Source organism: Salvelinus alpinus, chromosome 1, assembly GCF_045679555.1.
Source record: "Salvelinus alpinus chromosome 1, SLU_Salpinus.1, whole genome shotgun sequence".
NCBI lineage: Eukaryota > Metazoa > Chordata > Actinopteri > Salmoniformes > Salmonidae > Salvelinus > Salvelinus alpinus.
Window position 1 is genome coordinate 102,034,761 of NC_092086.1, and position 24,504 is coordinate 102,059,264.

At 41.9% G+C, this 24,504-nt stretch overlaps 1 protein-coding gene and 1 long non-coding RNA gene across 3 annotated transcripts; one reads left to right on the plus strand and one right to left on the minus strand.

Annotated features, from left to right (window-relative positions):
* The first annotated feature begins 363 nt into the window (after nt 1-363).
* LOC139553219 (uncharacterized) lies at nt 364-4,023 on the plus strand. 2 transcript variants are annotated; one of them, XR_011670618.1, is made up of 3 exons: nt 364-562; nt 2,826-2,924; nt 3,649-4,023. It is a non-coding gene; the product is annotated as an uncharacterized lncRNA (long non-coding RNA). The 2 variants fall into 2 exon arrangements; XR_011670623.1 differs by lacking the exon at nt 364-562 and adding an exon at nt 1,770-2,548.
* A 1,078-nt stretch (nt 4,024-5,101) lies between these two features.
* LOC139553163 (rod cGMP-specific 3',5'-cyclic phosphodiesterase subunit beta-like) lies at nt 5,102-23,839 on the minus strand. The gene is made up of 22 exons (XM_071365212.1): nt 23,369-23,839; nt 22,285-22,437; nt 21,067-21,156; nt 20,760-20,900; nt 20,213-20,287; nt 20,037-20,101; nt 19,853-19,919; nt 19,664-19,711; nt 19,401-19,550; nt 13,401-13,544; nt 13,230-13,295; nt 12,927-13,073; nt 12,600-12,707; nt 12,099-12,208; nt 11,825-11,912; nt 11,617-11,717; nt 7,690-7,797; nt 7,508-7,571; nt 7,303-7,377; nt 7,139-7,222; nt 6,802-6,925; nt 5,102-6,682 (listed from the first exon to the last, which is right to left on the minus strand). Exons 1-22 carry the CDS (start codon nt 23,837-23,839, stop codon nt 6,657-6,659), a joined length of 2,505 nt encoding a protein of 834 aa, XP_071221313.1. The 3' UTR covers nt 5,102-6,656.
* Between the last annotated feature and the right edge of the window lie 665 nt (nt 23,840-24,504).

The window sequence follows — 24,504 nt, forward strand, 5'->3', positions numbered from 1 at the left end:
TCAAGAAATAATCTTATTTGTATGCCTAACAATTAACCAATGTACATTATTTAGAGCACATGTTTATAAGTCACAGTCAAAAATGACAGCTCCAATAAGCCCCTTATGGTGAACGAGAGGCTTGTAGAATCATGAGTCTTTCGAGTTCTGTTCGCCAGTAGAGGGTCCAGTGTGCTCTGTATGTTACGTACCTCTGGGCATTACTGACTCAAATGAACGAAATGAGTCGAAATATTAGTTTCTTTGACTGAATGAATCGTAAAGATACGAGTCAGTAAAATGAGCCGAACTTCCCATCACTAGTCCATGACCACTTTACATTGTATGACATAGCCCTAACCTTTTTGGTTGAAAGCGCGAGGGAACAAATGTCTTGATTTTATAAAAAGCCCATGCCATAGAAATAACGTTGAATCACATAATAACAAATAAATAATAGTAAGAATTACTGTTCCGAATAATCGACTTGATCTGCTATCAACACTCCTCCCTGGCATGCGCACTTCCTCAATTTTACAACAGCAATATGGTACCTCCAGTTGTAGTGTCGCCTGTGATCAAGGTAAATCTATATTTATTAAATTGAGTTGTATAACTAACTCCATTGAAATCATATGATGAATACAAAATTGTTATGTCATGTTAAAATCAGACGTCTGGCCCGTTAGAAGGCTTACTTACGAACGTGAAATTTCATATGACATTGACTGGTTAAATCCAATGAAGGTTAGCCAGCTAGCTAGCTAACGTTGACTAACGATATGCCTGCCATAAAACTAGACAAACGTAACTAAATAATCCGGCCAAACCAAAATCAATGTCTATAGTAGTTTAGTTCATTGACCTGTAATAATTATTGATGACAACGGGCTAATTTATAGACTTGCATGGCTAACTGGGGGCGTTCCAATTAATCTAAGAGGTAGTCTTGTTAGCGTGTCAGACTTTAACTTTGGGTGTGTTCGTAAATGTAGAGCATTGGTCGTTTGTAAATTCAGAGAGTTTCGCTCTCGGAGCGTTCAGAGCGCACACTGGACGCTTTGCCAGTCAAGCACCCAAGCTAACTGGCTAACGCTGGCTAGCTTGCTGACGAGCTACCTCCAGACACATGAGAGAACACCTCACTCTGACTATTTTACTCGCCCTAGCAGAGCTGGTTAGGCTGTTTTCATGTTATCCAGAGCGTTGGTGACTGTAACATGCTGACCACACCGCGTGCACGAGCATTGCAAAATACATTTACATGTAACGGATGTGAAATGGCTAGCTAGTTAGCGGGTACGCGCTAATAGCATTTCAATCGGTTACGTCACTTGCTCTGAGACCTGAAGTAGGGTTTCCCCTTGCTCTGCAAGGGCTGCGGCTTTTGTGGAGCGATGGGTAACGATGCTTCGTGGGTGACCGTTGTCGATGTGTGCAGAAGGTCCCTGGTTCGCGCCCGTGTCGGGGCGAGGGGACGGTTTAAAGTTATACTGTTACATTGGTGCCGTGACCCGGATCACTGGTTGCTGTGGAAAAGGAGGAGGTTGAAAGGGGGGTGAGTGTAACGGATGTGAAATGGCTAGCTAGTTAGCGGGTACGCGCTAGTAGCGTTTCAATCAGTTACGTCACTTGCTCTGAAACCTATTAGTAGTGTTGCCCCTTGCTCTGCAAGGGCCGCGGCTTTTGTGGAGCGATGGGTAACGACGCTTCGTGGGTGTCAGTTGTTGATGTGTGCAGAGGGTCCCTGGTTCGCGCCCGTGTCGGGGCGAGGGGACGGTCTAAAGTTATACTGTTACATACACATACATGTTATTCAATCATTGCACCCACACTGCTCGCGCATAATGGAGTTTCTGCGTGGCCAGCCGCTAAAATAGAACTTGGTTCTTTTTGTGATGCTCAAGCGCTCCCATCTCCTCATTGGCTTTTAGGCGAATATATCCACGTGAGTGATAGAAAGCTGAACTGAGGTCCACACTCAGTTCATCTTTGTGGTAATGCACCGTAAAGGTGGTTGCCAACCGCCATTTAAAGTCCAAAGAAGCCTGAAGGAATTTACCGTTTTATCTGTGGATTAATTGTCGGAGTAGAGGACCTTGTACATTTCAGGTAAAATAACAACCCAACGTTTATATTCCAGGACAAATTAGCTAGCAACAGCAAGCTATCTAGCTAAATTGCCATAAATGTTTAATGCATTTTGACCTGTCCCCAAATTAATATAATTGGTTCAGAGGTTGTTTTGACATTTCAACCTGTGTGTCCTGATCGAGTCTGGTGTGGGTGACAAAGGGTGTTGAGCATTCGCAAATTCATATTATTTTGTGCTCGGTCACGCTCAGACGAAAGTGCTCTGAAATCGGAGTAGATAACCAGAGCACATTTACGAATTGGCGCCCTTTAATTTAATATTCTGCCAAAAGACGATTGAAAGTCAACCAGTTTAGATAGAGGTCAATACTTTTAAGCTGGTTAACGTTAAATCAACTAATCAATTTTCCTTTATTTCAAACGGCAAGGTGGTCATTCTTGCTCATTGGCATGTTCTATGGCAAACAGAGATATGGTCAGTAAAATTACGTTTTTAATTTATTTGGCATGCGCTTTTATCCAGAGCGACTTACAAAAGCAATTAGGGTTAAGTGCCTTGCTCAAGGGCACATCAACAGATTTTTCACCTAGTCGGCTTGGGGATTCAATCCAGTGATCCTTTGGCCTACTGGCCCAACGCTCTTAACCGCTAGGCTACCTGCCTCCCTACAAGATTGTGTTAATGTCACCCGAGGGTATTTTGAATGATCATAATTGTAATGTTACTGAATGTCATCTCTGCATTTCCGTAGACTATCTGAAGCCAAGAGCTGAGGAAGAGAGGCGTGTTGAGGAAGCAGAGAAGAAGATACGAGAGGAACAGGAAAAAATAGCCAAAGCACTTGCGGAAGGTAAATAGTAAACCCATCAGAATTTTAGGGGAGATGAATAGCTGATGGTATCATACAGGTCTTATCATGCTTGGATAACTGTTGATCTCAGGCAGCTGTATAGGCATAGCAGCAGATATTTCGACCAACCTTTTCTTTGCGATACTTTCTTTGTCCTCGATTAGGCGAGTTATAAACTTGTGTGTCTAGTTACAGGTGGTACTCCAAAAAACAGAATATTCAGAACAATAAAATCTTACTTGATTAATTTTATTCATTGGACCTTTATTTTAAGTGTGTAAGTCTTTGTTTTGGTCACACTGTGACACACTGTCATCTACCTCTACACTTGGCCACGTCGCATAGAAATGACTTGTTCCTGCAAAGATGTTGGAAAATGCGAGATGTGCGGTAGCTTCGATGATGAGGAACCTCTTCACGCGGTGCAAAAAGTAGATTTTGTGTTTTTCTAAATATTCTCTGGTTTTTGGAGTACCACCTGCAACTGGACACAGAAGTTTATAAGGCAACGTTGCCTCTCCTAATCGAGAACGAAGAAAGGGTCACCAAGAAAAAGTTATTTGAAAAATCTCCTGCTATGCCTATACAGCTGCTGAGATCAACGGTTATCTCAGCATAAGAACTCTATGATACCATCAGCTCGAGGATGCCGTGAAGATGTAACTGAAGAAATGTTTGATTTGAGCATGGAGTATGAAGCATGTTTTTTCTTTTCTCCCCACAGCCTCTGAAGACACTATCCTGAAATGAACTTATGGATCTACTCTGTCATGTTAGAAGAAGAATAAATGAATGATAAACATAATTATTTGAATGTATTACAGAATTCTTCTCTGGTATATCTGTTTAGATGGTAATGTGCTTACAATTATTAGTATAATACTAACAACTTCCAGTACTCTCCAAACCCATCCAAAATGTGTTTTGACATCCAAATTCAACCAGATGTCGAATTTCTTTTACCCAGATGTTTCACAAATTTACTCTGTGAAACATTTTTGTATCATTTTAATCTCAAATCGGAAAACATTTGTCTATACCCTTGTGTATTCTACTGTCTAAATGGAGAGGAATAAATAGTAAAGCTAACTGTCTCGTTCCCAGGTGTATACTGTATGTCTGGGACTGTCGCCCTGCCCTTCAATGATAGGAGGTAGGACTAGGTTGTAATCCAGGCCTAGTTTAGCATAAATCCCAGGATTCAGGTCATAGGCAATCTAAGAAAGTGCTGAGTCAACACTACTGCCACACACTCTTCTGCCTAGCTTCATCCATGGAGATAGATTGAGGACTCTAGTGCCGAAATGCAGACGCCATTTTGGGACAGATAAATGATGCGATGTCTAAGTGTATGGGTTTAACACAGAATAGTCATCTACCTGGCCAATTTGTGATTTACATTCATGAATATTTGACATGCACATACTTTTTCTATAATTGAAAGCATTTTGTTGTAACTTGTTCTTGCATTTCTATCTGTATGCTGCTGGGCCAGGGGTAACTTAGATACTTTGACCCAACCTCTGGCCATATGCATACAAACAATAGGATATTTTACAAATTAGGTTTCCTGTTATATGAAACTAACAAGATACCATTAGACAAAATGTATCCTTTAAAAATTAATTTGCTTTATATTGGTAATTGTAGATAGCACATACAGAGCTTCAGAATTCTGGTCATATTTACATGCAAATATTTGTAACAGCAAATTGGGGAATAAAATGTTAGTTGCAATTTTTAATGGTATGATATTGGAAAGATTAAGCAAAAATAATTCTAATAAATGGGTACTTGATATTTAGTTTAATGTCGGCACAGAGCATAACAGTAATGTTGCACTGTCGTTCATAGAGAATCTATGTATTAACTATTAATCATCTGAAAAAATAAACTATAATTTAAATATATTTACAGCAGGAGACTATTTACAAATGATTACATCTATCAAAGCATAGATACCCCATAGAGAGTGGGGCTGCTATAAGAACATGATTATTCTTTGTTCATAACGAGTACTAGGAGATTCTATGGATCCACTGAGTCGGCTCGTATCAGAATCAAGGCCACTGGCTTCAATAACTCTACTGAGGGATGGGACTTGGACCATTATCCTCAGTGGACCATTTGGAAGTCCATCCATATTGTTATAAATCATACACACACGTCATTTGAGACATATTGTATCTTGTTTTTACCTTAAAAGTATGTCTTATTCAAATATTCTAAAATAAACAGTGAACAGTTACATATTGAGAATTATTGTTTTTTCAAAATGAAGCATTACTAGTTCAGTGTTGGTAGCCAGGGACTGGAACAGACCTTCCTGAAAATGTCAACTCTCCTATTTCAGTACAATACATTTTAAATGTACACACACAGAGAATCTCGACTGTCTTGACTTCAGTCTTTCTATAATATTTACCTTGCTGTACTTAAACAGCACGGGACAATACAGTAACAATTAGTTGACAGCAAAACTATCACATAGCAACCCGCAACAAGGGGTAACATTACCCTGTAATGGAGTGAAATCATAAAACATACATAAATACTGTGGGTGCTTTTTTTGTCCTATTTCACACATGTACAAGTGTGTATTAATACTCATGTGAATTGGAAATGTGTTTTTTGCATATCCCAACCCCCTCAGAGAATGGGGTCATGGCCAGAGTTTGCCATTATCAATGGTGAACCTGGAGCAATTAGGGTTAAGTGCCTTGCTCAAGGGCACAGACAGATGTTTCACCTTGTCTGCTCAGGAGTTCGAACTAGCGACCTTTCGGTTACTGGCCCAACGATCTAACCGCTCGTGTAGCTACCGCCATGGCGTATGTGGACGCTAACCTTACTACTGCATAATCTACCTTTGATTACCATTAGGGTAAACACATTCTCTCATGTAATTGATGACTGACTGGAAGGTATGAAGAACAACGTATGTCACGGTAATTACACTGTTGATGTAATATTGGATTCTTGATGAATCCACCAACATTTTGTATAATAACTGCCCCTGAATAAGGCAGTTAACCCACTGTTCCTCGGCCGTCATTGAAAATAAGAATTTGTTCTTAACTGACTTGCTTAGTTAAATAAAGGTAAAATACATTTTCTTTTAAATACAGAATACTGTTAGAAAGTATTTATTATTTAACAGTATTCTGTATAAAAATGATTGAATGAGAAGCAATGCATATTAATGTTATATTCATAGGACATTCCACATATGTTTAGAAACAAATATTTCAGAATTTAGTGATTTCCTGTTCCTTAAATTGGTTGATAAAGACCTTCAGGAACTTAGTGTACATACGTTTAAAAAGTTCAAAGTGGTACAAAAAAACAAAAACAATAAGACGCATACTCTCCACACGTCTACTTGCTATCAGAACGTGCAGGATTCCTCCGAAGGTCGTGAAACATATTGACAGGGGTAACATCTAAAATGTGCATTTGCCAATGCAACTAATGACAACTACCCTTCAACTGAAGGAGGAAACTTGACTGTTGTGTCCATAATGTGCCAACATGGGTCTGTAACCAGCAGGTCCAACGGCTTTTCTGCGTGACTGCTAAAAAGTCCCTCTGGCTCTTCTCCAAGGCTCTGATGCTGTGAGTGCAGGCTGTCTTTCCACAGCTGCTCTGAGGTGAGGCTGGCACTGCCCCGGGCCGGCAGCAAGACTGTGTGGCTGTGATGTATCCTGGAGTGATCTACCTCCAAAACGGGCTCTAGCACACTGAGCACGTCTTGGACCCTGTACATTACAAGAATAGAAAATAAAGTACGTGTTAAGGATCATCTGTGTTACTTTTACTGCAGACAAAATGCTCTCTAAACTACAGAGCAATAATGCAATATATCCTCCACTCTGACCTGACTGTGCTTCCAGGATGGCCTGCTTGGCCTCGTACTCTTCCTGCTTGGCCTTCCACTCCTTCCTGTTGTTCAGGAGGCCATCATACATCGGCTGGATGGCCGGATGGAAGCGGGACAATTCCTGATGGAAAAATAAACGAAACATAAACTAGCGAGCTCTATTTCTGACAGTCAAGCCAGCTAATGAAATAATGCTTGTTTGAATGACAGTTGTGCATTTGGTTATTCTATACATCCAATAGAAAGGTATGATTCATGGTTTACTTTGTGCTTAGCAATAGATGTGAAGCTGAGAGATGTAGCTAGTCTGAAAAAGTGGTAGTACATACTGTACCTTGTAGATGAATGTGCAGACAAAGTCAATGAAACCACATTGCAGTTTGGGCAGTTGGCCAGCGCAGTTTCTGTCCATCATGGTCTGGAGGAAAGGAGGGAGAAAAACATGATTAAACGCACAACACACACACACACACACACACACACAACGGATATACTCACAATGGGTTGTTTTTCAAGAACTTCCCTTTCCAAGTCACCCTGCTCCCAGAACTCAGCTGCTTCAAACAGCGCCACCTGGATGAAGCCAGACAGTCCCAAGTATTTCACTATGTTGGACATCTTTATTGATTTACAGAAGCACAAAAGCTTCTGCTAAAATGTCTTCAAGGTATATAATTAGGCTATAATCTGAGGATCTCCTCACCTTGCTTTGCACCTCCCATGGTTTAGTGATGGCTGACAGGTCACATGCTGTCATCATCATGGCCCTTTGAGGGGAATTATTGAAGGTTCAGAACAAAGTAGAAGTGCTAAGATAAGATCCAATGTGCATGTTACATATTCCACTATCACTACAATCCTCCCCCTACCATGAACTGCACTCACAAAACAATCTCTTTCCTGGTCGTCTCCAGTGACATCCAGTCCACCCACTTCTTCTCATCTTCGTAGGTCTTTGATAGGTCAACAATCTTCTGGAACATTGTTCGCTTCCTGGTGACATTGGAAAATATCCAAACAAAGATTTATACATTCTGTTAAAGTTATAAGCTGTGCATTGTGAAATCTTGTTTCTGCAACTTTACAGGGCTAAGTAGGCATGAACGTTGCAGCTAAATCTGTGAAAAACAAATATTTGGATTAACAGTGCTTCAATATGCAGAGAAAGAGTCCACATTGACAACAATACATTCTTCCTAAGATTTCTATAGTGCATAGAAAACGTATTGCAGTTAATTACATACACTTTTTTTGCATTAACACTCCTGTACTCTCAAGCAAACACACTGGACACTACCCACACACTCACACATACTTATACTGACACCCCAACACACACACACATACAGTACACACAATTACATGTACAGTTGAAGTCAGAAGTTTATACACCTTAGCCAAATATATTTAAACTCAGTTTAGACAATTCCTGACATTTAATCAGAGTAAAAATTCATTGTCTTAGGTCAGTTAGGATCACCACTTTATTTTCAGAATATGAAATGTCAGAATAGAGAGATTAGAGAGAATTAGTAGAGATAATTATTTATTTCATCTTTTATTTATTTAATCACATTCCCAGTGGATCAGAAGTGGCCACTCAATTAATATTTGGTAGCATTGCCTTTAAATTGTTTAACTTGTGTCAAATGTTTTGGGTAGCCTTTCACAAGCTTCCCACAATAAGTTCGGTGAATTTTGGCCCATTCCTCCTGACAGAGCTGGTGTAACTGAGTCAGGTTTGTAGGCCTCCTTGCTTGCACACGCTTTTTCAGTTCTGCCCACACATTTTCTATAAGATTTGGGTCAGGGGTTTGTGATGGCCACTCCAATACCTTCACTTTGTTGTCCTTAAGCCATTTTACAACAGCTTTGGAAGTATGCTTGGGGTCATTGTCCATTTGAAAGACCCATTTTTCAACAAGCTTTAACTTCCTGACTGATGTCTTGAGATGTTTCTTCAATATCGTGCAGCAAAGCACCCCCACAACATGATGCTACCACCCCTGTGCTTCACGGTTTGGATGGTGTTCTTCGGCTTGCAAGCCTCCCTCTTTTTCCTCCAAACATAACGATGGTCATTATGGCCAAACAGTTCTATTTTTGTTTCATCAGACCGGAGGACATTTCTCCAAAAAGTACAATCTTTGTCCCCATGTGCAGTTGCAAAACGTAGTCTGGCTTTTTTATGGCGGTTTTAGAGCATTGGCTTCTTCCTTGCCTAGCGGCCTTTCAGGTTATGTCGATATAGGACTTGTTTTACTGTGGATATAGATACTTTTGTACCGGTTTCCTCCAGCATCTTCACAAGGTCCTTTGCTGCTGTTCTGGGATTGATTTGCACTTTTCGCACCAAAGTACGTTCATCTCTAGGAGACAGAACGCGTCTCCTTCCTGAGCGGTATGACGTCTATGACGGCTGCTCCCAAGGATGACCCAGACTTGTGGAGGTCTACAATTGTTTTTCTGAGGTCTTGGCTGATTTATTTTTATTTTCCCATGATGTCAAGCAAAGAGGCACTGAGTTTGAAGGTAGGCCTTGAAATACATTCACAGGTACACCTTCAATTGACTCAAATTATGTCAATTAGCCTATCAGAAGCTTCTAAAGCCATGACATTATTTTCTGGAATTTTCCAAGCTGTTTAAAGGCTCAGTCAACTTAGTGTATGTAATCTTCTGACCCACTGGAATTGTGATACAGTGAATTATAAGTGAAATAATCTGTCTGTAAACAATTGTTGTAAAAATTACTTGTGTCATGCACAAAGTAGATGTCCTAACCGACTTGCCAAAACTATAGTTTGTTTAAAAATAAATTTGTGGAGTGGTTGAATAACGAGTTTTAATGACTCCAACCTAAGTGTATGTAAACTTCCGACTTCAAATGTACGTCCACATAACACATGCACACATGCATACTGACTACACACACACACACACTTTCACACTCATCACATGCGCTGCTGCTACTGTCTATGATCTATTCTGTTGCCTCGGCACTTTACCCCTTTTTTAAATTGTTTTTATTTAACGTTTATTTAACCCCTACGTGTGTGTACCTCAATTACCTTGAACCCTGCACACTGTCTCGGTACTACTTGTATACTGTATAGCCACGCTATTTTTACTCGTTATTGTTATTCACTGTGTATCTATTCCTCATGTCACTGTTTCTATTATTACACTGAACAGCTGAAGGAAGAATGTGTTGGTCCCATGTTTCATATTCAACCTAATATAAGGTAGGTGTACCACTGTTGGGTGTACTCAGTGTATTATTCATGTCCAGATAGATTTGGGTGAATTTGCTGGACTAAAAATATATACTGAACCAAAATATAAACGAAACATGTAAAGTGTTGGTCCCATGTTTCATAAATTGAAATAAAAGATCACAGACATTTACCATAAGCACAAAAAGCTTATTTCTCTAAAAATGCTTTAACAAATTTGTTTACATCCCTGTTAGTGAGCATTTCTCCTTTGCCTAGATAATCCATCCACCTGACAGGTGTGGCATATCAAGAAGCTGATTAAAGAATATGTGTGCACCTTGTGCTGGGGACAGTAAAAGGCCACTCTAAAATGTGCAGTTTTGTCACACAACACAATGCCAAATATGTCTCAAGTTTTGAAGGAGCGTGCAGTTGGCATGCCTACTACAGGAATGTCCACCCAAGCTGTTGCCAGAAAATTGACTGTTCATTTCTCTACCATAAGTCGCCTCCAATGTCATTTTAGAGAATTTGGCAGTATGTCTAGCTGGCCTCACAACCGCAGACCATGTGTAACCACGCCAACCCAGGACCTCCACATCCGGCTTCTTCACCTGCGGGATTGTCTGAGACCAGCCACCTGGACAGCTGATGAAACTGTAGATTTGCACAACCAAAGAATTTCTGCACAAACTGTCAGAAACCATCTCAGGGAAGCTCATCTGTATGCTCATTGTCCTCACCAGGGTCTTGACCTGACTGCAGTTAGGCGTCGGAAAATGCTCACCTTCGATGGCCACTGGCACGCTGGAGAAATGTGCTCTTACTAGATGAATCCCGGGTTTCAACTACCGGGCCGATGGCAGCGTGTATGGTGTCGTGTGGATGAGCGGTTTGCTGATGTCAAGGTTGTGAACAGAGTGCCCCATGGTGGTGGTGGTGTTATGGTATGGGCAGGCATAAGCTATGGCCCACTAACACAATTGCATTTTATCGTGTCATTCATCCACCGCCATCACCTCATGTTTCAGCATGATAATGCACAGCCCCATGTCGCAAGGATCTGTACACAATTCCTGGAAGCTGAAAATGTCACAGTTCTTCCATGGCCTGCATACTCACCAGACATATTACCCATTGAGCATGTTTGGGATGCTCTTTAATGACGTGTACTACAGTGTGTTCGAGTTCCCGTCAACATCCAGCAACTTCGCACAGCCATTGAAGAGGATTGGGACAACATTCCACAAGCCACAATCAGCAGCCTGATAATTTATATGCGAAGGACATGTGTTACGCTGCATGAGGAAAATGGTGGTCTGATCCACGCCCCTACCTTTTTTAAGGTATCTGTGACCAACACTGTATTCCCAGTCATGTGAAATCCTTAGATTAGTGCTGATTTCCTTATAGGAATTGTAGGAATTGTAACTCAGTAAAATATTTGAAATTGTTTAATGTTTAGTTTATATTTTTGTTCAGTGTGTTTTTATCTTTACCTCTGCATTGTTGGAAAAAGAGCCGTAAGTAAGCATTTCACTAGTCTACACCTGTTGTTTACGAAGCATGTGACAAATAAAAGGCTATTACTCACTTGAAATAGAGTTGCAAGTCTGTTGCAATGATGGCAATGTCCAGGAGGTGGATTGCATGCTCGTTCTGTCTTCTGTTGAGGTTCTGGTAGATATTCAAGGACTGACGAAAGCATCATGTGATCAACATGGAAGCAAAGAGTACCAATAAATAAATAATTGACATCAAAGGTGCTACTGCAGTAGTTGAGAAATAAAAGCCTAACGTACCTCGTCTGCCAGAAGGAACTTGCTAAATTCTAGATGATGCCTCTCCAGGACAGACGAGCCATGAAGCTTGGCTAGCGGGTTACCAGATCTGTCGATGAGGAGGAACCAGACTACTCACTGTACAGGGAGCTCGTCATAAGCCATTCATCACACAAAGCTAATCCAAGTGCTTCTCTACATTTATAGTTGCGATGAGAGAGATAGTAAAAGAAGAGATATATGAAGGGCTGGTTGTACCAACTCTCAGAGAGCAGAGATTCCCAGGAGTACTCACTTCACCTGGAAGAGGTTGTTTGTCCCCCTGTGGTCGATATCATGGAGAAAAGCAGATGTGATCATGGCCATCACCTCCAGATCTGTGTAGTATCTTTTCAGGTTCCCTGTCTGACACAAAAAAACACAGCAGTTTGACATTCAGAATTAGAGATGTCTTTTAAATATGTCTTTCAGTTAAGTTTTTGGGCAAATACAGATGGTTGTCGCAGAGAATATTCCTGTGCAGCAGAAAATGCCAATTGTAGTATATTTGATGTTTAAAAAGGCTTCTAAAGTTCGTAATACCCATTTTAAAATGTCAGACTTGATTTATTCTAACAAAAAGCATATCAACCCCAACATAAAATTCCATTAATTATAATTCACATTTCATGTTGCTGCAGGATTATGTTCCTGCTGTGAGAAACTGGTCAAATTAGGATATCTGTAAGAAAATATGCCTTTTATTTTCTGTGAGACAAAATAAAGTACATTACTACTGAGGCTTAAGCACCCCTACCGTCAACAGTGTGAACATAGTCTGCCCAACATTGAAACCGTGGCGCCAGTTGTGATAGGTGATTTTCCTGTAGCCTTTGCTGATAGAGAACAGGAAGCGCACCAGAACCTGTTGAAATAAATAAAGATGCCTGATGGTTTTCATGGCATTTGGAAGTAGAGCATTAGAACATAAACAGATATTATGGGAGACCAATAAATTAACTAATGGCAAACAGCATACCTACATGTTCATATATACAGTATATTCAGAGTATTTGCTCAAATTGACACTTCCCCAGCATTGAAAGATGTTGCAGTACAGATCATGATTGTACAGTAACGTCACCTCCTGTGGAACCTGGAACTTCTTGACCACTCCGACCTCATAGTACATCTGAATCCCACACATCACCAGCTCCAGCTCTGTGCAGTCAAAGTCAGAGAACCCAAACTCGTAGATCTCAAACTTCTTGGGGCCGGGTAGTTCTTTTTTCTATGTTATAATGCATGATTATTATGGCATTATTAACAGCAAACTAAACATACGGCCATATGAATGTAGAGGTTTCAAATACAGGCCTACTGTTCCAGTTAATCTGGAACCAGATGATGACCAAACTGTTATTCTACAAATATAACGTGGTAATACCAGAATCTGCAGAAACTCATCCTCTTCACAGTCACAGGGCTCTCTGTCGAAATACTGCCTGGTTTTCTAACATACATGAAACAACAATGAGTGTCAAACATTAAAACAATACTTCTCATATAAAGGGGGTTAGATCTTTGGTGTGTACAATATCTTTGAGCAAGTCTTCACCAGGATTTTCTGTATTTCGTCATCACGGCACTTGACGTGGTAGAGAACCATGTCCTGGGCTATGTCTTTCCGGTTCTCCATCATTTTCATCCTGTCATTAGTGTCTGTGTTGAGGTGGGACCAGCCCAGGAAGTTAGTCATAGCCTGGGGAGACAGACAGAAACAATGTCATTCAGAGTAGGTTTATTCAGTAGCCAACATGGTGAAACTTGGTGAAGACTTGAAAGTCCTGAAGAAGACAAGTGGGGAAGGTGGGCAACAACACCTCCACCACACTGGTCCTCAATACGTGGGCCCCACAGGGGAGCGTTCTCAGCACTCTCCTGTACTCCATGTTCACCAATGACTCCCTCTAAATCAACAAAATGAAGGAGATGATCGTGGACTACAGGAGACAGCAGAGAGAGCACACCCCCATTCCACATTGACGGGGCCGTAGTGCAGAGGGTCAAAAGCTTCAAGTTCCTCAGCATGCACAATACTGAAAGGGTCCCTTCACACAGACAACAAGATGAAGATGGTGCAACAGCGCCTTTTTAACCTCAGGAGGCTGACGAAATTCGGCTTGGCCCCTAAGACCCTTACAAACTTCTACAGATGCACCACTGAGAGCATTGTAGGCCTGTACCACCCGCCTGGTATGGCAATTGCACTTCTCACAACCGCAGGGCTCTCCAGAGGGTGCTGCAATCTGCCCATCACATCACTGCCTACCCTGCAGGATATCTACAGCACCCGGTGTCACAGGAACACTAAGAATATCATCAAGGACCTCAGCCACCCGAGCCACGGCTTGTTCACCGCGCTACCATCTAGAAGGCGGAGACAGTACAGGTGCAACAAAGCTGAGACTGAGAAACAGCTTCTATCTCCAGACCATGCTAATAATACAAATAAAATATACATTATTGGAATTCACTCTGCCCTGAACTTCAGTCACTGTTCTAGCCGGCTACCACCCAGTACTCTACCTTTAACCTTTGAGACTGCTGTCCAATTTACATTGATAACTGGTCACTTTATTGATGTTTACATACTGTTTTACCCATTTTACCCATATATATATACACGCTACCGTTCAAAAGTTTGGGGTCACTGAGAAATGTCCTTGTTTTTGAAAGAAAAGCACATTTTTTGTCCTTTAAAATAACATCAAATTGATCAGAAATACAGTGTAGACATTGTTAATGTTGTAAATGTCTATTCTAGCTGGAAACAGCTGATTTTTAATGGAATATCTACATAGGCATGCAGAGGCCCATTATCAGCAACCATCACTCCTGTGTTCCAATGGCACGTTATGTTAGCTAATCCAACTTTATAATTTTAAAAGGCTAATTGATCATTAGAAAACCCTTTTGCAATTATGTTAGCACAGCTGAAAACTGTTGTTCTGATTAAAGAAGCAATAAAACGGTCCTTCTTTAGACTGGTTGAGTATCTGGAGCAGCAGCATTTGTGGGTTCAATTACAGGCTCAAAATGGCCAGAAACAAAGGCTTTTCTTCAGTAACTCGTCAGTCTATTCTTGTTCTGAGAAATGAAGGCTATTCCATGCGAGAAATTGCCAAGAAACTGAAGATCTCGTACAACGCTGTGTACTACTCCCTTCACAGAACAGCGCAAACTGTTTCTAACCAGAATAGAAAGAGGAGTGGGAGGCCCTGTGCACAACTGAGCAAGAGGACAAGTACATTAGTGTCTAGTTTGAGAAACAGATGCCTCACAAGTCCTCAACTGGTAGCTTCATTAAATAGTACCCGCAAAACACCAGTCTCAACGTCAACAGTGAAGAGGCGACTCCGGGATTCTGGCCATCCAGGCAGAGTTCCTCTGTCCAGTGTCTGTGTTCTTTTGCCCATCTTAATTTTTTCTTTTTATTGGCCAGTCTGAGATATGGGTTTTTCTTTGGAACTCTGCCTAGAAGGCCAGCATCCCGGAGTCGCCTCTTCACTGTTGACGTTGAGGCCGGTGTTTCATCAAGGATCTCTCTGTACTTGCGCCGTTCATCTTTGCCTCGATCCTGACTAGTCTCCCTTTCCCTGCTGCTGAAAAAATCCCCACAGCATGATGCTGCCACCACCATCATGCTTCACTGTAGGGATGGTGCCAGGTTTCCTCCAGACGTGGCGCTTGGCATTCAGGCCAAAGAGTTCAATATTGGTTTCATCAGACCGGAGAATCTTGTTTCTCATGGTCTGAGAGTCTTTAGGTGCCTTTTGGCAAACTCCAAGCAGGCTGTCATGTGCCTTTTACTGAAGAGTGGCTTCTGTCTGGCCACTCTACCATAAAGGCCTGATTGGTGTAGTGCTGCAGAGATGGTTGTCCTTCTGGAAGGTACTCCCATCTCCACAAAGTAATTCTAGAGCTCTGTCAGAGTGACCATCGGGTTCTTGGTCACCTCCCTGACCAAGGCCATTCTCCCCCGATTGCTCAGTTGGGCGGCCAGCTCTAGGAAGAGTCTTGGTGGTTCCAAAGTTCTTCCATTTAAGAATGATGGAGCCCTGGTCCAAGGCACTGCATCGCAATGCTAGCTGTGCCACTACAGATTCTTGGTTCAATTCCAGGCTCTGTCGCACCCGGCCGCGCCCGGGAGTCCCATGAGGTGGCGCACAATTGGCCCAGCGTTGTGCGGGTTACGGGAGGGTTTGGCCGGCAGGGATGTCCTTGTCCCATCGCTCCCTAGTGACTCCTGTGGCAGGCTGGGCGCAGTGCATGCTGACATTTTAGGAAAAGCTGTTGCGCAAAAGCTGTTGCGCCTTCCTGAAGACAAAAAATGTATACGAAACGCTTCAGTCTGGTTTTAGACCCCATCATAGCACTGAGACTGCACTTGTGAAGGTGGTAAATTACCTTTTAATGGCGTCAGACCGAGGATCTGCATCTGTCCTCGTGCTCCTAGACCTTAGTTCTGCTTTAGATACATCGATCACCACAATCTTTTGGAGAGATTGGAAACCTACATTGGTCTACATGGACAAGTTCTGACCTGGTTTAGATTTTATCTGTCGGAAAGATAATTTTTTTTCTCTGTGGATGGTTTGTCCTCTGACAAATCAACTGTAAATTTCGGTGTTCCTCAAGGCTTCGTTTTAGGACCATTATTGTTTTCACTATATATTTTACCTCTTGGTGATGTCATTCGGAAACATAATGTTAACTTTCACTGCTATGCGGATGACACACAGCTGTACATTTCGATGAAACATGGTGAAGCCCCAAAATTGCCCTCCCTGGAAGCCTGTGTTTCAGTCTCGGACAAAACTCGGACAAAACAGAGATGCTTGTTCTAGGTCCCAAGAAACAAAGAGATGTTCTGTTGAATCTGACAATTAATCTTGATGGTTGTACAGTCGTCTCAAATAAAACTGTGAAGGACCTTGGCGTTACTCTGGACCCTGATCTCTCTTTTGACGAACATATCAAGACTGTTTCAAGGACAGCTTTTTTCCATCTACGTAACATTACAAAAATCAGAAACGTTCTGTCCAAAAATGATGCAGAAAAATTTATCCATGCTTTTGTCACTTCTAGGTTAGACTACTGCAATGCTCTACTTTCCGGCTACCCGGATAAATCACTAAATAAACTTCAGTTAGTGCTAAACACGGCTGATAGAATCTTGACTAGAACCAAAAAATGTGATCATATTACTCCAGTGCTAGCCTCTCTACACTGGCTTCCTGTTAAGGCAAGGGCTGATTTCAAGGTTTTACTGCTAACCAACAAAGCATTACATGGGCTTGCTCCTACCTATCTTTCCGATTTGGTCGGAAAGGCACTGGAGCAACGAACGGCCCTTGCTGTCTCTGCCTGGCTGGTTCCCCTCTCTCCACTAGGATTCTCTGCCTCTAACCCTATTACAGAGGCTGAGTCATTGGCTTACTGATGCTCTTCCGTACCGTCCCTAGGAGGGGTGCGTCACTTGAGTGGGTTGAGTCACTGACGTGATCTTCCTGTCCAGGTTGGCGCACCCTGTGGCGGAGATCTTCGTGGGTTATACTCGGCCTTGTCTGAGGATGTTAAGTTGGTGGTTGAAGATATCTTTCTAGTGGTGTGGGGGCTGTGCTTTGGCAAAGTGGGTGGGGTTATATCCTGCCTGTTTGGCCCTGTCCGGGGATATTGTCAGACGGGGCCACAGTGTCTCCCGACCCCTCCTTTCTCAGCCTCCAGTATTTATTCTGCAGTAGTTTATGTGTCGGGGGGCTAGGGTCAGTCTGTTATATCTGGAGTATTTCTCCTGTCTAATGTCCTGTGTGAATTTAAGTATGCTCTCTCCAATTCTCTCTCTTTTTCTCTCTTTCTTTCTCTCTTTCTCTCTTTCTTTCTATCGGAGGACCTGAGCCCTAGGACCATGCCTCGGGACTACCTGGCCTGATGACTCCTTGCTGTCCCCAGTCCACCTGGCCGTGCTGCTGCTCCAGTTTCAACCTGTTCTGCCTGCGGCTATGGAACCCTGACCTGTTCACCGGACGTGCTACCTGTTCCAGACCTGCTGTTTTCAACTCTCTAGAGACAGCAGGAGTGGTAGAGATACTCTGAATGATCGGCTATGAAATGCCAACTGACATTTACTCCTGAGGTGCTGACCTGTTGCACCCTCGACAACTACTGTGATTATTATTATTTGACCCTGCTGGTCATCTATGAACATTTGAACATCTTGGCCATGTTCTGTTATACTCTCAATCCGGCACAGCCAGAAGAGGACTGGCCACCCGTCATAGCCTGGTTCCTCTCTAGGTTTCTTCCTAGGTTCTTGCCTTTCTAGGGAGTTTTTCCTAGCCACCTTGCTTCTACACCTGCATTGCTTGCTGTTTGGGGTTTTAGGCTGGGTTTCTGTACAGCACTTTGTGACATCAGCTGATGTAAGAAGGGCTTTATAAATACATTTGATAGATTGATTGACACGGTTGCCATGTGTACGGTGTTTCCTCTGACACATTGGTGCGGCTGGCTTCCGGGTTAAGCGGGCATTGTGTCAAGAAGCAGTGCAGCTTGGTTGGGTTGTGTTTCGGTGGACACACGGCTCTCAACCTTTACCTCTCCTGAGTCCGTACGGGAGTTGCAGCGATGAGACAAGACTGTAACTACCAATTGGATTCTACGAAATTGGCGAGAGAAAGGTGTAAAATATAAAAGAATGATGGAGTCCACTGTGTTCTCGGGGACCTTCAATGCTGCAGAAATGTTTTGGTACCCTTCCCCAGATTTGTGCCTTGATACAATCCTGTCTCTGAGCTCTACGGACAATTCCTTTCTACCTGGCTTGGTTTTTGCTCTGACATGCACAGTCAACTGTGGGACCTTTATATAGACAGGTGCGTGCCTTTCCAATCCTGTCCAATCAATTGAATATACCACAGGTGTACTCCAATCAAATTGTAGAAACTTCTCAAGGATGATCAATGGATACAGGTTGCATCTGAGTATCAAAGCAAAGGGTCTGAATACCTATTTAAATAAGGTATTTCTGTTTTTAATACATTTGCAAACATTTGTGAAAACCTGTTTTCACTTTGTCTTTGTATTGTGTGTAGATTTCTGAGGATGTTTTTTATTTCATCCATTTTTGAATAACAAAATATTGAAAAAGTTTAGGGGTCTGAATACTTTCTGAAGTCACTGTATATATATATTCCGGTCTCTGACATTGCTCGTTCTAATATCTCTTCATTAAAATATATTTCTGGATTATATGTGTATTGTTATTTTTTTTATTGCTAGGTATTACTGAACTGTTGGAGCTAGAAACACAAGCATTTTGCTGCACCTGCGATAACATCTTTGTACGCGACCAATAAACTTTGATTAAATTTTATTTGAAACATTGGGAGACAGACAGTCACAATATCATTTAGAGTAAGTTCACTCAAGTCAATGTGGTCTACACAAAGCAGGAGCAGAAGAAGGCTTTCTCGAGTCGAGTTTACTTGACCACTTCTCTGTGAAGAGAGAAGGAGTTGAGAAAACAGCTGAGTGCTGTAGTATAGTAAAGTACCTCCATTAGCTCCTCATCCTGCTGGTCGAACGGCTTCCCATCTTTCCTGTTGTAGAATGTAGCCACGCCCACAATCTCTTCCATCATGTTGACAATTGGCATGGACAGCACATTCTTTATGGTCCAACCACTGTCATCCAAGGGCTCTGACTGCATCATGGGAAGACACAAAGTAAATGCTCAACAGGAATTATGCAAGTTGCTTAACTTTTTGTCAAAACTACATATAAGAATACCTGATTTTATAATGAAGCAAAATGTACCTGAAACTTGAACATCTCCTCTGTTGTGGGATTCATGATGTTACATATCTAAATATTCATAATAAACAGTACAGCATCAACAACACATGCAAATCGTGGCAATTTGAATGTTCTCGCATTTTAAGTCAATTCCAAATTCTGAAAGCATTTCAAACGCTACTGGAATGCTAGTTAAAAGGGGGAACTTACAAGACCAGTTTCGGCCACATATGTGGGCAATCCAGTACACAACACCCAGTGTTCTAGAGTGGGAGTCCTGTTGACAGGAGACAGTCAGACAATACACATGGATTATTCCTCTATACAGTATCATACAGGGTTGTAACTACTTCAACTATACAGAAATGTTCAGAGAAAGGTGAGAGAAACATACGCGATAACTTTGATATCCTCTTTTCCATGCAAAATATAATCAATGACTTTGTAGAATATGACTTCCTAGAATCACAGATAATCCCCAAAAAAATCACAAATGAGAATTTGCAGAACAAATGCAAAACGGTAAAGAGCTGTTCATGTGGTAATAAGTAGATAGATATGAACACTTACTCTGCCATCAGGAGTAAGAGGTCCAGCGTAGGGGGGCTGATCTCCCATCAACACTGGCCAGATGTCAAAGAACTCCTATAGCAACAAAGCAATGACACAGATGGATTGTCACACACAGCATATTAATAATATACTGTATAGTGCCATATGAGATATGTCATGTAGGCTACAGTATTACCAGAGGACCCATAATAACTTATGGGTCCTTTATGATTAATTATATCACTTGAATAAATTATTTTTAATGGGTTATTGACCTTCGATTTGAGCATCTGTGACCATTTAAGTAAATCTTAAATTATTTAAAGTGTGTCATTGCAATGGTGTTGCTACTCCTACTGGTGGCAGAATGTTATCATAATGATACAAATTATACAAATTAAAGTCATTAAACTGCCATATTAGTTGATTTAGAATAGGAAGATGTGCCCAAATACATTTAAACAAAACACATTTTAGACAAATTAAGTCATTTTTTTCCAAAATGCCATGCTGAAATGTCACCGCAATTGAAGAATGACCCAGATACATGCTGACAGAGCATCACCTTCTCCTTTGTCATATCCAGTAGGCCCACAGAGTACCTGTCACAGTTCAGGTATGCCCGCACTGTATACAGGGCTTTATGGAACTGTCTCTCAATGTCTGTCAGCTCCTCAAACACCTTGTTGGCGGACCACAACAGGACCTATACCCGACAGAAATGAACAACCACAAAGGATTAGTTAAAAACCAGTTGGTTGCTATATCCATAAATGTGTGAAAGCTAATTAAGAGCCTTTTTTTGTGTGTGCACCATATTGTCATTGACAACTATTCCTTCCTCTGAATATCAGCGCAGACAGCAGACTCACCTGTCCTTTTCGAGTCTCACAGTTGTACAGGTAGTTCAGCTGATAAATCTTCAGGTTCAAAGAGGCTATTCTGAGATACTTCAGAAAAAGCTGGGGGACAGAAATTCTGAATTATTCTTAGAGTGAATTACATACATTGATGTGTAATTAAGGTGGTAGAGGGAAGGCAAGAAGGATGAACGCATGTACTGTATGTGGAAACAGGTGTAAATGTGACCATCCTCTTCATAAAGGCAATACAGTTTGTATGCGTTCCTTGTTGGATATGTTTGTGTTCTACAACAGCATCCAGTGTTTGTATGCTGCATATGCTTTCAGTGAACAAACTTTGGGATTGGGGAAGGCCTCTTGATTACCATTTTGTTTTTAGTCATTTAGCAGATGCTCTTATCCAGAGCAATTTACAGGAGCAATTAGGGTTCAGTGCCTTGCCTTTCGGTTACTGGCCCAACACTCTTAACCGCTAGGCTACCTGCCTCCCATCCCCAACTAATTCAGGCTCTAACGTCATGTCATTTTTTATTTATTTAATTTATTTCACCTTTATTTAACCAGGTAGGCCAGTTGAGAACAAGTTCTCATTTACAACTGCGACCTGGCCAAGATAAAGCATAGCAGCGCGACACAAACAACAGCACAGAGTTACACATGGAATAAACAAACGTACAGTCAGTGACACAATAGAAAAAATCTATATACAGTGTGTGCAAATGAGGTAAGATTAGGGAGGTAAGACAATAAATAGGCCGTAGTGGCAAAGTAATTACAATTTAGCAATTTAACACTGGAGTGTGCAGATACTGGGGTGCAAAGGAGCAAAAAAAAATTATTAAATAAATAACAATATGGGGATGAGGTAGTTGGATGGGCTATTTACAGATGGGCTATGTACAGGTGTAGTGATCTGTGAGCTGCTCCGACAGCTAATGCTTAAAGTTAGTGAGGGAGATATGAGTCTCCAGCTTCAGTGATTTTTGCAATTTGTTCCAGTCATTGGCAGCAGAGAACTGGAAGGAAAGGCTGCCAAAGGAGGATTAGGCTTTGGGGGTGACCAGTGAAATATACCTGCTGGAGCGCGTGCTACGGGTGGGTGATGCTATGGTGACCAGTAATGACCTCATCATAGTATTTCCATTGTGACTGTGTGGGATTTCCGTGCTGACACATGGAGATGTGTGGATCATATTCTCAGAGACTCACTTAATCCTCAGTACTCACATCCTCATCCTCAGTGGTGAAGTGGGGTCCAGTGGTCTTGTTCAGGGCCATGATCACAGCCACCACATCCTCTCCGTTCATGATAGGCGAGGCTAATATGTTCCTGGTTTTGTACTCTGTCAGGTCATCAACAAACAAGCTGAAGTGACTGCTCTGTATGGCAGAAAACCAAACAAATCACTGACATTAGAGATCACACATGGATGTGTTAAGATGGGTCTATAAGTCAATACATGGGCTTGGTATTGAGCCTTTTTCAGTTTACATATCATTATAGACCACAGATTAATACATGTTAACCTCTGGCAAATTCAAGATAAAAGACAATGTATAAAAGGGATATATGTAGCTATTCTGTTAAGAAATACACTTCAATATCAAGAGTGAATGTAAATCTGGGCAATGTGAAATATACATTTATCAATTTATAAATAGCTTCATGCTGACCCCAGTGTAAACGCCCCAAGACAGGTGCCATAATCCCAGATACAGCAGGGGGTAACGGGATATATAATAACTGGATTATGTCTGTCGAGAGGATTTATATTGTTTCCAGATATACATTTAGAAGCTCCCCACAGAACAGTATAGTTGCCATACTACTTTATGTGGCACTATGTTTTAACAAGAATAACATGTGAAAACTATGTGTATGTTAAAATAGTCACGGAATAAATAACTTTTTCACTTGTTTGTCTGGCTGAACATGAACTTGATGCATCTATCTATTTTGTATTTGTTTGTTATTTGTGGCAGTAGGTACAGCTAAAATATATTATAATGTGGGAGTGTGTGACAAGGCCCCTGAAAAGGTTATTGACACAATCACACTGAAGCCACTGGCTCCTAGACTCTGGGACACTGTCTGTCTGTTCCAATCACTACCACAATGTTTATGTCCTAACCTCTGGGACACTGTCTGTCTGTCCCCATCACTACCACTGGCTCCTATTCTCTAGGACACTGTCTGTCTGTTCCAATCATTACCGCAATGTTTATGTCCTAACCTCTGGGACACTGTCTGTCTGTCCCAATCACTACCACAGCGTACGTTTATGTTTCATTTCCACAATCTGACTCTTACCTCATTGGCATCTTTCAAATTGATGTGTTTCTTGGTCTGGGCCACATTTCCCACCACCCCAAGGTCCAGGGGGAAGACTATCTCGTGGTCAGGGTGCACCACACAGTCGTCCAGCTCAGACTCTGTGGTGATGTTGAAAAGACGCGTGGCTAGCTCCGCGATGCCGTTCCTCTCCCGGTACATGAACAGGCTGCAGCGGTCAGCTTGGATCAGGGCGACGATCCTCTTCAGGATCTTGAACACCACTTTCTCCATGTTCACATTCTCCTGCATTTCTTTGATCAGGTCGAAAAGGATCTGGCCTTCCTCTATCTGGCTCAGCTCCTGTAACATCCCAAAATCCACCTTGGACTCCGAGATCCCCGCCATCACAGAGAGGGCCCCTGGTGTGAGCTTCTTGTTGAAGTAGCCCTGGGCGAAAGCCGGGTTTCCATCCAGGAACTTTTCAACATCTTCCTTTGTCGCACTCATCTTGGGTTAGGGATGTACTGGTTCTACCCCAGTCCCAGTATTCAAACCAATGGTCTCCAAAAATACGACAAAACCAATTATCTATTGATTACTGGCAAATAAAAAAGTGGACACATTCACACCATGTTATCCCAAAACACCCTGAATAAAGAGGGCACATTTGTTAGGTCCTGCTGTGAACAGAGGATACACCTGCAATAACAGGGGAGGGAGGGCTGAGTTCAATCCCACTGTCATCAGCAAGCTTTTCTCTTAATAGTGTTGAAGGTGAACCAGGATCTGCTCATGCAAAACTGATCAGGTGATCACTATGAAGGAGGCCATCCCAGTCCAGTCCTATCATTGAGATGTATGGGGGTCTATGAGATAATAAGACAAGCCTGATGATAAAATGGCAATAATCTTTCCACCCCGGCTATATTAAGGTTCCTTAACCATCTTATACAAAAGGTCAGCTGGATAATCTCCACATGAATAGATTCATACTATCAAATCTGCTACCTGTGAGTGAGACGAGGCTGGCGAGGGAGGTGTGTCATAGTCATATGTTTCGTTCATATGAACCTGCGCGTGTCTGTCCTCGTTTATGAGGGTATATGCTTACGGGCATTTGCTTATGAGTGTGTATAAAATAATTCAGTCTGTAATCTTTGTTATTCAGTATT

What these genes read in the sequence shown, in the direction of transcription:
- LOC139553163 (XM_071365212.1), bottom strand. Translation starts at nt 23,839, where the DNA reads ATGAGTGCGACAAAGGAAGATGTTGAAAAGTTCCTGGATGGAAACCCG. An exon ending in ATTTGAAAGATGCCAATGAG is followed by an intron (nt 22,438 to 23,368) that starts GTAAGAGTCAGA and finishes TCTGCCATACAG; the next exon opens with AGCAGTCACTTCAGCTTGTT. An exon ending in AACAACCTCTTCCAGGTGAA is followed by an intron (nt 11,913 to 12,098) that starts GTGAGTACTCCT and finishes CCTCATCGACAG; the next exon opens with ATCTGGTAACCCGCTAGCCA.